Source organism: Trichomonas vaginalis, chromosome III (genome assembly GCF_026262505.1).
Source record: "Trichomonas vaginalis G3 chromosome III, whole genome shotgun sequence".
Classification (NCBI taxonomy): domain Eukaryota; phylum Parabasalia; order Trichomonadida; family Trichomonadidae; genus Trichomonas; species Trichomonas vaginalis.
Window position 1 is genome coordinate 21,794,562 of NC_067205.1, and position 17,007 is coordinate 21,811,568.

At 33.6% G+C, this 17,007-nt stretch overlaps 10 protein-coding genes and 2 pseudogenes across 12 annotated transcripts, besides 1 other annotated feature; 10 read left to right on the forward strand and 2 right to left on the reverse strand.

Moving 5' to 3' along the window:
- Positions 1-328: 328 nt before the first annotated feature.
- Positions 329-544, forward strand: TVAGG3_0740670 (uncharacterized protein; the record flags this gene model as incomplete). Its single annotated transcript, XM_051244870.1, has 1 exon — positions 329-544. The coding sequence occupies one exon, from the start codon at positions 329-331 to the stop codon at positions 542-544; it is 216 nt and encodes a 71-aa protein (XP_051091457.1).
- A 362-nt stretch (positions 545-906) lies between these two features.
- Positions 907-17,007: part of a mobile genetic element that runs on past the window's edge.
- On the forward strand, positions 1,666-2,482 carry TVAGG3_0740690 (annotated as a pseudogene). The gene has a single exon. A coding segment is annotated over exon 1 (817 nt).
- Positions 6,672-6,773, forward strand: TVAGG3_0740700 (uncharacterized protein; the record flags this gene model as incomplete). The annotated part of the gene is made up of 1 exon (XM_051244871.1): positions 6,672-6,773. A coding segment is annotated over one exon (102 nt), but the record flags the coding sequence as incomplete, so codon positions are not given.
- TVAGG3_0740710 (uncharacterized protein) lies at positions 6,991-7,146 on the forward strand (the record flags this gene model as incomplete). The annotated part of the gene is made up of 1 exon (XM_051244872.1): positions 6,991-7,146. One exon carries the CDS (start codon positions 6,991-6,993, stop codon positions 7,144-7,146), a length of 156 nt encoding a protein of 51 aa, XP_051091459.1.
- TVAGG3_0740720 (phage tail repeat-like family) lies at positions 7,165-7,749 on the forward strand (the record flags this gene model as incomplete). Its single annotated transcript, XM_051244873.1, has 1 exon — positions 7,165-7,749. One exon carries the CDS (start codon positions 7,165-7,167, stop codon positions 7,747-7,749), a length of 585 nt encoding a protein of 194 aa, XP_051091460.1.
- Positions 7,795-8,379, forward strand: TVAGG3_0740730 (His-Me finger endonucleases family; the record flags this gene model as incomplete). The annotated part of the gene is made up of 1 exon (XM_051244874.1): positions 7,795-8,379. One exon carries the CDS (start codon positions 7,795-7,797, stop codon positions 8,377-8,379), a length of 585 nt encoding a protein of 194 aa, XP_051091461.1.
- TVAGG3_0740740 (uncharacterized protein) lies at positions 8,405-9,265 on the forward strand (the record flags this gene model as incomplete). The annotated part of the gene is made up of 1 exon (XM_051244875.1): positions 8,405-9,265. One exon carries the CDS (start codon positions 8,405-8,407, stop codon positions 9,263-9,265), a length of 861 nt encoding a protein of 286 aa, XP_051091462.1.
- On the forward strand, positions 9,820-10,224 carry TVAGG3_0740750 (uncharacterized protein; the record flags this gene model as incomplete). Its single annotated transcript, XM_051244876.1, has 1 exon — positions 9,820-10,224. A coding segment is annotated over one exon (405 nt), but the record flags the coding sequence as incomplete, so codon positions are not given.
- Positions 10,540-11,454, forward strand: TVAGG3_0740760 (organellar and viral DNA polymerase type B; the record flags this gene model as incomplete). Its single annotated transcript, XM_051244877.1, has 1 exon — positions 10,540-11,454. The coding sequence occupies one exon, from the start codon at positions 10,540-10,542 to the stop codon at positions 11,452-11,454; it is 915 nt and encodes a 304-aa protein (XP_051091464.1).
- On the forward strand, positions 12,594-13,400 carry TVAGG3_0740770 (KilA, N-terminal/APSES-type HTH, DNA-binding family; the record flags this gene model as incomplete). Its single annotated transcript, XM_051244878.1, has 1 exon — positions 12,594-13,400. The coding sequence occupies one exon, from the start codon at positions 12,594-12,596 to the stop codon at positions 13,398-13,400; it is 807 nt and encodes a 268-aa protein (XP_051091465.1).
- On the reverse strand, positions 13,878-14,327 carry TVAGG3_0740780 (protein of unknown function, DUF4106 family; the record flags this gene model as incomplete). Its single annotated transcript, XM_051244879.1, has 1 exon — positions 13,878-14,327. The coding sequence occupies one exon, from the start codon at positions 14,325-14,327 to the stop codon at positions 13,878-13,880; it is 450 nt and encodes a 149-aa protein (XP_051091466.1).
- Positions 16,330-16,961, reverse strand: TVAGG3_0740790 (annotated as a pseudogene). The gene has a single exon. A coding segment is annotated over exon 1 (632 nt).

The following is a 17,007-nucleotide window of genomic DNA, read 5'->3' on the forward strand; positions in this document are numbered from 1 at the left end:
AAATATATACATATATAAATATATACATATATAAATATATACATATATAAATATATACATATATAAATATATACATATATAAATATATACATATATAAATATATAAATATATAAATATATACATATATAAATATATACATATATAAATATATAAATAACAAAATATAATCAAAAAATAGTGTTTGGAAATTTAAGGTTAAGTGTCACTTTTTCTACTGTCACTTTTTCGTAAATTCTACCACACTCGTTAGTCGTCATTTATTAATAAATAAAAAATCAAAATTAAAAGATGAAAATGAATTTTTTAATTTTAATGAAATAATCAACTATGGCTGCAGGTATATTTAAGAAACTGTGGGATAAAGTAAAAAGAGGAGCGAGTAAAGTTTGGGAAACATTGAAGAAGGGAGCAAATTGGATATTTAAGAATAAAGAAGCAATTAGTGACGTTGCTGAATCAATAACGCCAAAAGCTGCCCCAATAAGAGAAGTATTAAATAAAGGAGAAAAAGTTTATCAAAGACTACAACCGATACTAAGATAAAAATAATTTTAAAATAATTTATTTTTCCACTATCTACCTCCTATTTTATTAAGTATTCCTTCAGCAATTCCACCAACTGCGTTACCTGCTTGTGCTCCCATCGCTGGATTACCTGCTTTAGTACCTAATACTCCACCTATGATAGTTCCTGCCGTTTTCGCTACTGGTGCTAAAAAGTTTGCTACAGGTTTAATAATCTTTTTATGAACCCAACCCGCAGCTTTCTTAATTCCATCCCATAATTTTTTAAAGAATCCTGCCGCCATTTCTGATTTAATATTAATTAAAAAAATATATTTCATCACTTATATTCTAATTTTTATTTAATGATAAATGAAACCAATTTTAAAAATAAAAAAAAAAAAAAAAAAAAAAAAAAAAAAAAAAAAAAAGGTAGTGGGGCTTCCAGGCACTTCGTGCCTTCTAGCCCTGAAGATGTTTAGTATAAATGAAGTTTTTATTCGGAGGGCTTCCAGCCCTAAGAATTTTTCCCAAGACCCAAGAGGAGGACCGAACCCCAGCCGACCAGCCGTTGACTTTTTTGTCATGATTTCTTCGTAAATGTTTTGTCATGAATTTCATCGTAAATGTTTTGTCAAGACTTCATCGTAAATGTTTTGTCAAGACTTCTTCGTAAATGTTTTGTCAAGACTTCTTCGTAAAATCAGACAAAAATATATTTTATGTTAGAATGTTAGATCTAACATGTTTTCTAACATGTTTTCTAACATCGTAGAAAACTCATGATTTCTTCGTAAATGTTTTGTCGAAACTTCTTCATCGTATATGTTTTGTCAAGACTTCTTCGTAATGAGCGTAAAGGACCCAAAAATATAATTTAGGGTAGAAGGTTAGATCTAACATTCTAACATAAACATTATTTTTTGGTGTAAATTTCATGATTTTCAAGAGTTTTCTACGATGTTAGAAAACATGTTAGAAAACATGTTAGATCTAACATTCTAACATAAAATATATTTTTGGTGTAAATTTCATGAAAATTCAAGAGGGTAGAAAACTCATGATTTCTTCGTAAATGTTTTGTCGAAACTTCTTCATCGTAAATGTTTTGTCACTTTTCTGTCACTTTTCAGGAAAAAAACATTTTTATATATATATAAATGAATTTTACAAAACCACCGTTACCGTTCTTTGGAAATAAGAGTAGATGTAAAGATATTCTATTGAGAGAACTTAAGAAACTACCGAATGGTCTAACATTTGTAGATTTGTTCGGTGGAAGTTTCTATATATCCCATTTGTGCCATACTGTATTTCCTGACTCAAAGATTATATGCAATGACTTCGACAACTATATGAACCGTCTCAAACATATACCAGACACAAACAAAATATTGAAAGAGTTAAAAGAAAAGATACCTATAGGTAAGATGGAACGTATACCATTAGATAAGAAAAATACTGTCAGAGAGGTTTTGAAAAAAGCAGAATATATAGACTGGGATAGTATATCTGCTAGACTATTATATAGTGGTTCTATAAGAGTTCATGACATTGAAACACTTATGTCAAACGTTTTATATCTTAACTATACAAAGGTTTTCAAAGAGGACATAGAAAAATATACTGAGGGTATAGAGTTTGTGAGATGTCGTTGGACAGAGTTGTATGAAAAATATAAAAACAAGGAAAATGTTTTCTTTATAGTAGACCCGCCGTTCTTTAACACATACGATTTTCAATACCAAGCAGACTGGACTTTGAGAGACTCTTTAGAAACTTTAGACGTTTTACATAACTGTCCATGCTTTTACTTTACATCCGATAAAAGTGGTTTGGAAAGTGTCATGAGATGGTTAGAGGACATATGACTATGAGTTTAGATACGACAAGATAGAATATGAGAGAGGTCCTATAAACCGGAAAAAGTGTCATAACAAAGAAATTTTACTAGTAAGTAAATGTGGTTTGAAATAGGACTACTTGTTTTAGGTTTTTTCCATTGTGTCATTTATTTATTTGACGTGGCAGAAAGATATAGAGAATATGAAGATGAACCAATGCCTGCAAATGTCCAGTATATGTACTCGTAAGAGATATTTTTATCTAATATTAAATGGACGCACAGAACTTAGCAAATGCACAGCAACCTGGACAACCAAACCCAGAGAATATTCCAAATGAAGTTAGAATACAAACTGCAATGGCAAACTATGGTCAAGTGCCAACAGATGTACAATGCAAACTGCCATGTCAAATGACGCTGCGTTAGGTTTGCCCACATGGTATGCAAATATGAGATGGAAAGAGTTTTATACAAACCCTGAAGTGGATATAAACAACTTTATGCAGATGACGCAAACACAGGAGTTGACCCAGAAATATGTTTTCTACCAGAGGAGAAACAGAATGTATGAGCTCCAGTTAAAGAATGCTATGGAACTCAACAGGAAAACGTAAGAGACTAGGCGGACATTAGATTTTACATATAGTAAAATGGGTTTCTTCAGTAAGATAGGAAACTTCTTTCGAAATGTTGGAAGAGGTATATGGAATGGAATAAAAACCGTAGGAAGGGGAGTATGGAACGGTGTCAAAAATATTGGTAAAAGGGTAGGTCAGTTCGTTGGTATTATACTAAAGACCCTGAACCAGAAGAACAAGCTCCTGTTATACAACAGCCTGAACCTGCACACAGTCTAGTTGGCAACCAAATCCAACACCTCAACCGTATTAAAAATTATATTTTTACCGTTCGATAGTAGTTGTATATGAAACTAAGTTCTAAGTAAAACGCAATGGTATAATGGAATTATTCTTTTCTTCCATCTGTAGTAAACCATACTTGAAAGTCTGAAATACTTCCACTTGTGGTTCGTATAGCTTTGTAGGTTTTTCGTAAAAGTCATTTGCCAAGCATAAAAAAGAGTTTTGTGCACCAGAAAATGAAGCATGAACTATAATAGCATCTGAGTCGAAAACATTTTCATATGTTCCATAGGGTTTTCGACTTCATAAAAGTCTGGGTGTACTGGATATGCTGCAGCTGATTTAACATCCTCAGAAACCTATACATGCCAAGTTGTTATATTTTGTAGAAATATAAACGTCTTCTCCAAGGTCTTCTATTCTATTGATTTTAACAGTTGCATTTTTCCTGTCATATATAATATCGAGATGGTACTCTCCTTCGTCAATGTTGTACTGTTTTGCATATTCGAGATAGATATCGTTTATTTTTTCTTGAAAAGCTTGAAGAGTTGTTTCTAAGTTTTACAGCAAATTCACTTGTAAAAAGTTTTCCTGTTCAAATTTCTCATACGTACGTTTTTTCTTTGTTATAGTATCGAACTTCAAAAGCGACCGTAAATGGGAAAATGTATGGCTTCTGAAATGAATTTCATTCTACGAAAGCCAATAGCTTTTGTGACGGATGGGTCTCTTAACCATCTCAATGGGTAGTCAAAACGATAGCCTTCATGCTTTACGGTCTCTGTCTCAAACTTTTGACCGACATTCGTAAAAAGTTCATCTAATGGTTTAGTTGTAGCAACTCTTGAATTTTCTTTTTCTATTGAAAGCATATTTTATCTAGAATAAAAATGTCGAAAGATACAGCGTCTATGAGAGAAATAAAACACAACCGACAACTCATTATACAAGCTCTAAATAAGAACACAACAAACTTTTCAAACTATTCTAAGATATCTGAGTCATTGAAAGAAGGAAACTTAAAACTGACATTAAACCCATTGACAGACGAGTTTCTGTTTCAAGACAGTAAGAACCATACTGTTTGTATAAATCCAACAAAAGGAACTTTAAACGAGAAACCTATAGATGAACTTCTTTTGAAAGCAGATATTGACAACAAAGCTGACAAAGAGTATGTCATTGAAAAAGTTCAAGAAGAACATGACAGAGCAGATGCAACATATGCAACGAAAGAACATACTCATCCTGAACTAGCAGACAAAACATATGTTGACAATAAAATGTCAAGTGAAGTGACAAGAGCTGACAAAGAATATTCTAAAAAGACTCATACACATACCATTGCAAATATTACAAACTTACAAGAAAACCTTAAACAGTAAAAGTGACGTTGGACATACACATTCTATATCTGAAATAACAGACTTAAACGTTAGCCTTGAAAAGAAAGCTGACAAAACATATGTCAACAGTGAGTTAGAGGAGAAAGTAGATAGGGGTTGTATGGCTAGTGCGTTAGTGAAGAAGGCAGATAAGGAATATGTGGATGAAAAAGATGAAAAAATTAAAGAAATGGTTGAATGGTACCATGAACGGACATCGAAGATTTTAAAAACTAAAGCCGATACAGGATGGGTTTCAGGATGTTTAGACCTTAAAGCAGATAAAACTTATGTTAACGATGAGTTAGAGAAGAAAGCAGACAAGAACCATACACATACAAGTTTTACAACTGTTAGAGCAGACGACATAATACTGAACTTTGACCTTGGTTCAAGTGCACCTTTAGAGAATCCGAGTACAAGCGTAAAAGATACTCTTAACAATTTAGATAAGAGTTGCAGGAACATTGAAAGTCATGCCAGAAACTTTGAAGCATATGAACTACCCGCAATGTTAGACAAGAAAGCAGACAAAACAGAGCTTCAAACATTAAAGACAGAAATACTTCAAACAGTATATCCTATAGGTTCTATTTATACGTCAATGAACTCTACCAGACCAGAAGTAGTACTTGGTTTTGGAACTTGGACTCAAATAGTCGACAGGTTTTTGTATTGTGCAAACTCTTCAAAGGAAACAGGTGGAAGTAAAACGATTTCAGGTGAAAATTTACCTGCACACAGTCACTACATAAATTTAAGTACATCTCAAGCAGGTTTGCATAGTCATAGATTTTGGGATTGGTCAGGAATGACAAAAGGTAAAGGATATGATGTTAAAGAGGACGTTAAGTTTGCTATAAATTGTTACTGGAATAACACTGATGTAGGAGGAATCCATACACATCGCGTTTCAGGATATACGCAAACAACGGGACAAAGTAAAGACTACATGCCACCTTACATGACAGTTTACGCATGGTATAGAAATGCTTAGTCGTCATTTTCAACTTCTTTAGCATATTCGTCAGGAGTTGTCTTATATTTGTTAGGAACTGTCTTTGAAAGTATACCACCTTGAACTTTGACAAGTTTGAAACGAGGTCTGACAATAGTAGTTTTATCTTCTGCTTGCAGTCTGTACATTTTGCCATGTTTGCCTAAAACTTCATAATATTCTCTTGTATACTTTCTTCTATTTTTACGAACACGAATGCGAGTACCTGTCGAGTTCCCATTGTTGTCATAGTCAATAGTATTTTCATATGGGTCGCGTTTAGGTATTTCTATTTTTACTTTGTCACCTTTCTTAAGTTTGAAGCCTGGCATTCTTTCTTGTTTGTCTCTTTTGACTAAACTATTAAATATATAGTCTTTCTCTAAGTCGGGGTTGTTTTTCATTTCTTCGGGGGAGTGGTTTCCCAAACCTTTTTGTTTACGGCTATTGTAAATATTTAAAACTTGTCTCATCTTTGCCATGGAGAAGTGTCTATACTTGTCGTCATATGACATTTCATTTGCTTCACCACCTTGTGGTTGGTTTAAGTCTCTTAAGATTTTTATACAACTGTCAATGACACCAAGAGCAGAATGGTTTTGGTCGACAATGAAATATTGGTTTACATTTTTTGAACGCAGATAGTTTTTAATATCGTCTGATTTGAAAGAACTTTCACAGTCAGATGTCAGTTTTGTTGGATGGTATTTGTCAACGAATATTGTCAAAGCAGTTTTCACATCTAAAATATTTTTGGACTGTAATGGTATGGCTTCACAGTATCTTGTGTTTTGACCGACAAATATTAGCCAGTATGGTGGTCCATCTTCTCTATACCTCGGAATGTTTTCCAAGATATCCATAAACCAAGCATTTGGTGTTGAACTAAAGATTTTTATCATGAGTGCTTTCTTTGTTGCCTTAGAAACATAGGGGTCCTTGTTTGGATTCGTCATTTTTACCCTATAAGAAATGGGTTTATTTGGCGCATTAGCAGGAGTTGCATCCAGATTTTTGCCCGCAGTGGAACAATAGCCAGAGGTGTATTTGGAGTTGGAAGGAAGATTTTGAGTACATTAGGTATACTGAAAGAGAAAGCACAGCCTATTATACAAACTGTACAGAAAGGTTGGGATGTAGCACGAGATGCAGCAAATCTTATTCCAAATCCTGAAACAAGAGGAAAAGTTCAAGGATGGATGGACAATGTAGGAAGAGAAGCAGGAAACTACTATAACAAAGCAAATGACTACTATAACCAAGCAGGACACTACATGGACCAAGGTGAAAGATTTTTAACAGAGGATATAACCATGCACAACAATGGGTAAACAATAACCAACCTCAACCACCTCAAACGTGGGGAATGTAAATTTTTTTACTGAGATGAAATGAACAATACAGCATTGAGACAAATGGGTTCAAGATGGATTTGTCGACTTCCAGCAGTTACACAACCACGTGTTTGTCAAGTTCTTCCTATACCTCAGGAAGTTTTAGACCGACTTAAAAAACCTAAACAACCAGTTGAAAACAAAACAAACTAAAATTTTTACTGAGATGAAATGACCGAAGAAGTTGAAACGGTAGATTTGACACCACAAACAAAAAGTTCAGAACCATTGTCAAAACCTGTCAAAGAACTTACAGATGAAGAGAAAAATTCAATAATAGAAAGTGCCAGGTCTGGAAATACAAACCCTAACTACAAAGTCACTTTTCATAGAAATGGAACGGCTAGTATCTCAAAAAAGAAACAGACTCTCACAAATAAAATATTGAAGTCTGAAGGAGTTAAAGAGACAACAGATGGGAAGGTATACTTCACGGACCAACAGTTCATTATAGAACATCTCATTGACTTAGAGTCGAAATATTCTAAACTTTACAACAAACACAAAAAGTTGAAAGGAAAACAAAAACAAATGGCATATGATATTTATGAAGATGTTGACGACACAACCATACCTGCAAGTGAAGTAAAGTCAGGTGAACCGAAAAGTGACGAAAGACCGATAGAAGAAGGGGAGCCAAAAACTGAAGATAAACCAAAACCAAAGGTTAGTCTCCAGACTAAACCAAGTCAACCTTCATTAGCTGGTATGGGTTGGCGTCAAAGACTTTTGGCAGCAGGCGGTTACGTAAAGTAAAGAAAAAACATTTTTTTTAAAATATATTTTTTTATTTTATTTGAAATGTACGCCGAGTTTGTTGGAGAAGACCGTTGGGAAACTTGTTTGTTAGATGAGAAATATGAAATTCACTGTTGTGAGTCATTTGAAGTCAGAAACAAAAAGACAAAAAGAGTTTTAAGCGAATGGGAGCAAAAATACGGATATGCTATTATGAAGATGGGTGGAAAACACTATTTTAAACATGTTGTCATTGCAACTCATTTTATACCGAACCCTAACAATCTACCTCTTGTAGACCATATAAACCGTATAAGAAACGACAATAGACTTGAAAACTTACGCTGGGTCACTCGTTCTGAAAACAATAAGAACATAGGCAAAATTGGAGATATTGTATTCGAATTTGTCGACGAACTAGAAGATGAAGCAATTGAAATTACAGACTATGGTAAGCATACGTTGGAGTTTTACTACTATAGCGAAGAACAAGACTCTTTCTACTTTTATACCGGCGTAAACTATAGAAAATTACAAGTATGTTTTACTAAGGCGGGCTATGCTTATGTAAACGCTAGAGATACAGATGGAAAATACGTTCAAATATTTCTTAACAAATTCAAGAAGCTATATGGCATACCATTTTAAAACAATATATTTTTACATATATTAAATGCTTCAGGTTGAAAAACAAAGAACAAAAGCAGCAGATACAAAACCGTTAGACTATATCTTTACAAATGCCGGTAGGACTATATCAGATGAAGAAATTTCATCCGGCTCCTACCGCTTTGACTTTCCAATTCGTTGGCTTCAAAGTCCTTCAGATGCAAAGGCAATAGGATTTAGAAGAGTTTTGTTTTCAAAAAGAACTAACGCGTTTATGTTTGCAGTATATTTTCACGGTCAGTATAGAGGTTCTGATGGTCTACTAGACAAATTTGATGAAATGAGAATCTTTACAGTTCGTTCAGACGAAAGTCTTGAGAAGACTCTAAATGACTTTCAAACTCAAATAAACAAATACTACTGGGAATTTCAAGAAAAATACGATTCTTTACTAAATGGAACATACTATCTGAAACTAGAATATGACAAGATGAACTCCACAGTTTCATTTCAAAGGATTGAAAATAACCCTCCAAGAGATACACAGTTTTTATTTTGGCAAGTAGACAAACGTTCTTGGGCACAATTTCTTCGGTTACTAAACCAGAACGAACCATTACCACCTGACGGTCCGTTCTGGTTTATACTTCCACCAGCAGATTTGACAGTTTATAGAAACGTGTTTGACCCTCAAAATGTTATATGTCATGCAAGTTTCAGTTCAAGCAACAATAGTTTTCTTTGTATTGGTAAGGACTTTTATGACTTTGCTTCTAAATTCTACGAACCACCTAGTAACAGTTTCTCTGACTTTCAAGTTTGGTTCACAACAAATGGTGTGCAACATATTGTTCCATTGTACTACGACTTTTATCTCGAATTGTCTTTCATATATAACTACGGAGAAGTGCTGAAAAAGTACTGAAAAATGAGTTTTGGTTAGATGGTTTTTAGGTGTGCCTATGTGCCTATGTGCCTCGGTCATTTTAACTTCTCTGAAAAAGTGTGACAACATGACATTTTGACAACATCGTAGAAAACACACAAAACTCTTGAATTTTGTATAAAAAAAGCAACCCGCGGAATTCCGGCGGTTGGTATATTCTTCACAAAATGCTTGTTTTGAGGTCGAGCCACAAACGGATGTCCGACGGTTAAGCCACAAACGAATGTCCGACGTCCCACCAAAAAATATTTTTTATTTTTATTGTAAGAACAGAAATGTCAGTCGAAGCAAAAACGTTCACGAACAAATCTAATGGCGAAACATTCACAAAAGGCACTTACAACGGTATTGAAGTCTTACGTAGAGACAAGGATGGTTATATAAATGCAACAAATATGTGTCAGCAGTTTAGGAAGGACTTTAGAAAGTTGTTGGAAAATAAGTCCTGGGAAGAGTATTTTAAGGCATTTTGTGAAGAATATACCACCCGCCGGAATTCCGGCAGGTGCTTTTTATACAATGTTAATGCAGGAATTCCCGATGAAATCAAACAGGTTAGAGGAACGTATGTAGACCCAAGACTCGTAAACTATATAGCAATGTGGGCTTCTCCAAAATATTGCATAGCAGTTGGAAAAATTCTGGACTCCATAGACAAGAAAGTTCATGAGAAGTTAGATGAAGAAGAACTTGAAGATACAGTAGAGAATGCAAAACCTTTGTTTGAAGAAGAAGTTAGAAAAATGCATGAAAAACAAATAGAACATGAACGTGAGATATGTTCTGGTTATAGAGATTCTCCATACGAACTAGACCAATGGGAACAAGAAGATTTAAAGAGAGAATTTAGAGAATATGAACTCGCTAAGATAACATTAGAAGCTGCAGAAAAGAGGTTAAAAGTTTGGGGTCGTTTTGTACAAAAATATTGTGAGTAAATGAACCATTTTTTTCGACAAAAATAATGTTTATGTTAGAATGTTAGATCTAACATGTTTTCTAACATGTTTTCTAACATGGTCTAAAACTCTTGAATTTGTCGAAACTTCTTCGTAAATGTTTTGTCAAGACTTCTTCGTAATGAGCGTAAAAGACCCAAAAATATAATTTATGTTAGAATGTTAGATCTAACATGTTTTCTAACACGTTTTCTAACATGGTCTAAAACTCTTGAATTTTCATGAAATTTACACCAAAAATATAATTTATGTTAGTTTTTTTAAAAAAATATTTTTTATTTTTATTGTAAGAACATGTTAGCAACAACAGCACCAAACTCGTTAGTCATGAACCCAACTTCAATGTTAGTAGAGATGAAAAGCTTCATTCCTTCTTCATATACTTTCGAAACAAAAATCCAGAAGATAAAGCAAGAACTTTTAACAAGTAATTTAGACTGTAGTGCGAAAGATGAAACAAATGAACAGTATCTTTATGAAATGCAGGATATTATCGACCATCTACCTAAACTTCCTGAAATCCAACAACAAAAGCTTACTATTCCAGAATTCGATGAAATAGAAGTCGGACTGACTGACTCAGTAGAAATAAAGAAGTTCATACGAAAGGTAAATTATGAGTTTCTTGGATTTCATTGCAACCATAAGGTTATGGACAAAGATTGCGACATGGTATATAAGAACATCTCTGACATATATAAATCTGGGGAGTTTAAGACCTACGACAACTTTGTTTCGTTAGTTGCAAAATGTGTTTGGGAAATAAGAGATAAAGATAGTAGGGGTAAGGTATGGAACGAACAAATAAGACCCGCTATGTTCGAGATGAAGAAAACCATTGACGCCTTAGTCATACTTGCAGGTAAGGTTTCAGAATATAACGCAAAAATGAACCCGCAATGTTCAAAATGTAAAGCAGCAATGAGGAAATATAACTACTCCGTCAAAGAGATAGAACGTATGCGAAACGACTATGCAGATTTAAAGAAAGAAGCAGAAAAACCAGCAGAAGATAAAATGAACATGTTAGAATTTCTGAACAAAAACTATCCAACTGCTGACGATTTCCTTCTATCTGACGTCAAGAAGAAGTATAAAGAAACTTTCGGTATCGTTAAAACTTTTGACATACTGACAGAAGAAATAGAAGCTACGAAATTGTTTAGAGTCATGAACCATCGCAACATATACCATGTAAAACGCTTGTAAATAGTTATGTTAGAAAACATGTTAGAAAACATGTTAGATCTAACATTCTAACATAAACATTATTTTTATTGAATTCCGTATGAAATTTCATGAGTTTTGTGTGTTTTAGACCATGTTAGAAAACATGTTAGAAAACATGTTAGATCTAACATTCTAACATAAACATTATTTTTATTGAAAAAATGACCAAATTTCATTATATAACTGTTATTTTTTTACGAAGAGAACTTTTGCACTTCGTCAAAAAAAATCCCTGAAATCATATCTTTTATACAAGATAGAAAATCTTACTCGCCAAACTCTATGAAAATCATGAAGAACAGCGAGTAGGTAAGAAATCCTGGTCGCCTAAAACTCTATGAAAATCATGAATTTCCTTAAGATAGAAAAAATAAAGCTAGTTTTTTTAAAATATTTTTTTTTATTTTGTATGTAAGAACAGGAAATGACAAACACTGAGTTTGAAACAGTTAAAAAGATAGACAATAACACTAAATTGGTTAGAATAGGTGATTTAAACGTAAGATACTCAAAGAAATACAATAAATATTTCTTGTCAGACATTATATCTCCATTTGGAAGAAAACATCCACGACTGGGTTAGAACTGCTTCTAGTCAGAAATTTTGACAAGAAATCCTGAGCTTATGATATCGGTAAGATTCTATGGAACTACAGCATATCTCATCGACAAAAGTCTTATACAATATTTTGTTATGGTTAGACCCAGTTGTTGGATATAACTTCATAACATATGGTTTATTCGACTCAGAACGTTGCAGTGAAGCTTACTTTACATCGTTCAGAAACCGAAGGACTTCAATACAAAGAGATATAAGATAGGAAGAACATTAATATAACTCAAAGATATGACAGTACAGTCAATAGAGTTAAGGTTGTGTTCGTTAACGATATGAGAGCTGCTGAAACAGAACTATTGAAAAGTTTGAGAAAATATATGGTGCTCCCATAAAAGGTAAAGAAACGTTGAAGTAGATGAGATAGATAAAGCTATAAAATTATTTGACGAAGTTGCTGAAAAATACATGTAAAGCGTTTATTTTTGGTCTTTTGTGAAAGTCAGAAAATAACGCTAATTTTATTTTTTTTTATTTTTTTATCCGGAATATAAAGACAGATATGTCAACAACAGAGAACACAACAACTGCTATCGTTCATGAAGCTATAAGTGAAGAATACGAGTGGGTTCAGTATAACAAACAGTTACGTCTCATTCGTTCGGTCAAAGATGACATGTACCAAATGCAAAGTATTTTGAATGCTCTTCGTTCTACAAAGCAAGCATACCATTGGTTTGAAAACCAACAGACAAAAGAACTTTTAGAAGAATTTCCTCATATGTTTGCTACCCTCGGAAAACCGAGGGTAGAGATTCCGTACGAAAATCGTGAAAAATTGCCAAACGGTTTGAGAGGATATTATGTACATAGACTTCTTGTAAATGCTGTTGCAATGTGGGCTTCACCTCGTTACGCTTGGAATATTTACAGACTTCTTGACGAACTTCATAGACAAGAACGTGAAGAGATGGAAAACAAGCTTGAAGCAAAAGACAAAACCATACAGAAAAGAATACCACGTTCGGTACCAAAAGGAAAGGAAAAGAACTATAAGTATATGATTTATACTGAAGAGATGGAAAATGAAGAAGACAGAGATATGGTTATGTTGCATTTAGTCAGAAGAAACAACAAAAGCTTTTACGACTTAGCTAAGATTTACAAATCTGACAGAAATTGGTTCTATCGCGAAAACTTACCGATTTCAATGACTCCAAATGAAGATGTGAAACAAATAGTTCAAGATACGTTACCTCAAACACACTATGATATTAAAGGTTGTACAATTCTTACCTTCAAAGAAGATTTGCCGCTACTGAAAGAAAAGATAACAGAGTATTTCGACAACTTCAAAGAGGAAGAGTAAATGAACCATTTATTTTTGGTCTTGACTTCAGATGGCTCAGGTAGCTCTATAAGGTAAATTGTCTTGTCAAATCCTTCTGGCATTCCGAGTCCTTCCATCCGACATTCCGAGTCCTTCCATCCGACAGGAAAAGTCCTTCCTTCCAACAGGAAAAGTCCTTCCTTCCAACAGGAAAAGTCCTTCCTTCCTACAGGAAAAAATTTTCCCGACAACTGGAAAAATTTTTCCTGTTGTTCGTCCGTAAACCATTCAAATTTTCGAAAATTGAGAACTTTTTTCCCGACAACTGGAAAAATTTTTCCCGACAACTGGAAAAAAATTTCCCGACAACTGGAAAAATTTTTCCCGACAACAGGAAAAGTCCTTCCTTCCGACAGGACACAAACGGATGGCTGACGTTCCTCTTCCTGAATGTCTTCCAAAGCCAGAAGAACCGACAGCCCCAGCACCACAACAGACTAAGACTAAATTACATTTTCAAGCTTGACTTTTTACAATTTGAACTTTGTTCGCGTAGATATGAATTCTGAAAGAAGTATGAGGGTCTTGTATGACTTTGTACTTCTCCCATAGTTCATGTCTGTCAAACTTACCTGCCATGGACTCTTTCATAAGTTCCATGAAATCGTCTTCGGACAATCCGGGGAAAAGTACAATGTCAGTAAGTATTCTCTTTACATCCTTACTTAAACTCTTGGCTGTCTGGACACAAATGACAACTGAGATGTTAAAGTGTCTGAGCTTCTTAAGAATTCGACACATGTCTTGTTCTCTATTCTTTAACAAAGGATGAGAAGCAAAGTCATCTAAGATAAGAAGACACCTATGAGGGTATGTCTTCCAATCGTAAGATTGCAATTTCTTCGAAATGTATTCTATCTCTTTCTGTTTGTTTCGGAAGTGTTTCTTCTCTAATATTCTCTGCATTTCCTCATTTGGGTCTTTAAACTTAGAATTTATATACTCATTTATAGCATTGTACTTCAAAACTCTTCTTTGGTACTTCTTTATCCAATCTAACAACTCAGAGTCTTTTATACATACTAACTTAGACTTTTTTATAATATCTTTGAACGAATTGACGGTTTGGTCAAATTGACAGAAGTATACAAATAACAACTAACTCATAGAATGGGTTCTTCTCATCTAGTTCTTGTTGCTGTGCAGCCATTTTAAGATAAGTGAAAGTCTTACCCGCCAGGTGGTGCAATTAGACCTGTTATACCATTCTGAGCAAATAGGAACTTGTCATGTATGGGTTTTATCTGAGCATTTTTCTAACTTCCTCTTGTTTTGTTTAAACATTCTCAAATTTCTTGTCAATGTCAGCAAACTTTTTTTCTAACATATTTTTTAGAAAAATTAAAATTTTTATCTTTTTGAAAATGTCTAGCGATTTCGCTATCTATATTCGAGACAAACTTTTTGACAGCAAAACATCTGTCGACCATAAAATCTTACATAGTGTAAACAAGAAAGGTGAATTTGTTCTAAAGTTCTGTTTCTGGGAATATGACAAGAACCATAAAACATTAGGCAGAGAAGTCTTTAAGTTTGTCAATGACAGACTTGTTGACAGAGATGACACGATTGGAAAGATGAAGTCCAACAAAAGTTCTTAGAATGCAAAGAAGACACATGCGCTGTTCTTGAAAATGAAATAGAAAACAGAATAGAAGAGCTATTAAAGGACAAAGACCTTTTACAAAAATATGGTTCTGAGAAGTTTGACATAACTCCACACAGAAAAGAAGAAGAAGAGAGAAAGGAAAGAAAAGAAAGTAGAAGAGAGAAGAAAGAACCAGAGCCAATTCCAGAGAAGTGAGATATGACATGTAAAAATAAAATTTTATTTTTAGAACATTTCTGGGTCAATGTCAATGTTTCTTCCTCTTTAGGAGTAAACACTGGCTTAGACTCTAAAATCTTTTTACCTAATTTACCTTGAACTTCAACTATCTTAGACTCATAATATTCATAGTCGTCTGCTTTCTTTGGTTCATAAGGTATAACAAGTTTGTATGCTTTGCCTTCTTTAAGGTTTGAAAACCTTCTGTCAAAATTTTCTTTGACTGCTAACAAACTTCTATGTCTAAGTCTTCAATTTCGCACCATTTTTAGTCACAATAGCAAACTTAACCGGTGCAATGTTCCAAACTTTGCTGAATGAAGACTTTTCAAAATGGTAGAAGTAAACATTCAAATATGCGAATGGAGCTAACTTATCTTTGACTTCTGTCATGTACTTATTTACTGAAATATATTTCGTCATCTTTTCTATCGGATAAAAAAATATTTTTTTTTATAAAAAACGTTTTAAAATGGTATGCATATAGCTTCTTGAATTTGTTGATATAGTCTAAACGTATTTTCCATCTGTATCTCTAGCGTTTACATAAGCATAGCCCGCCTTAGTAAAACATACTTGTAATTTTCTATAGTTTACGCCGGTATAAAAGTAGAAAGAGTCTTGTTCTTCGCTATAGTAGTAAAACTCCAACGTATGCTTACCATAGTCTGTAATTTCAATTGCTTCGTCTTCTAGTTTGTCGACAATTCGAATACAATATCTCCAATTTTGCCTATGTTCTTATTGTTTTCAGAACAAGTGACCAGCGTAAGTTTTCAAGTCTATTGTCATTTCTTATATGGTTTATATGGTCTACAAAAGGTAGATTGTTAGAGTTCGGTATAAAATGAGTTGCAATGACAATATGTTTAAAATAGTTTTTCCACCCATCTTCATAAGAGATATCCGTCATTTCGCTCCATTCGCTTAAAACTCTTTTGTCTTTTTTGTTTCTGACTTCAAATGACTCACAACAGTGAATTTCATATTTCTCATCTAACAAACAAGTTTCCCAACGGTCTTCTCCAACAAACTCGGCGTACATTTCAAATAAAATAAAAAAATATATTTTTTTTAAATTTACTCAGAAAAATTTTTCTTTGTATATACGCCGTTCTGTATGTCTAAAAGATTTTTGACATTTGCCAAGAATGTTCGTTTAGACGCTGCCATATAACCATATTCTTGACAATATTGTTTATATTCATCGTACAATGACCTTTCATCTAAACACTCAAAGTTAGTCTCATCTATAAACAGTTCATATACACTCTTGTTTGCTTCTAACAATGTTTGTCTTTCTTCGGTATATGGAATTTGTCTTGGATTGAAGTTAGAAATATCTAATGTCATGAAATATGAGAACAAGTGGTTGTAAAAGTCAGATGTCAAAGTTTCTGACAAAGCGTCAAAATATTCTGTATCTTGCATATGAGAATCTGACGTTCTGACAACTACATATCTTCTGTCAGAACTTTCTAACTTCATCGGAACGGCGTTGTTTGAAACCATAATGAATTTGCAACATTTTCACAAACTTTTGGTCTTTATCTTTCTTCAACAACTCCAACTTTGTCTGTTATAAGACTCTTCAAAGCATCTGAGTTTAAAACCTTTGTTGTATCTATACTTTGAAGTTCGTTACATACTATAAGTTTCATATTCTCTATTGAAGAGTTAAATTTACCGCAGATGTTTTCTAAGTTTGTCATATTAGGGTTCGAATAGCCCTCTAACAGTTTGCATAAGATATCTGTA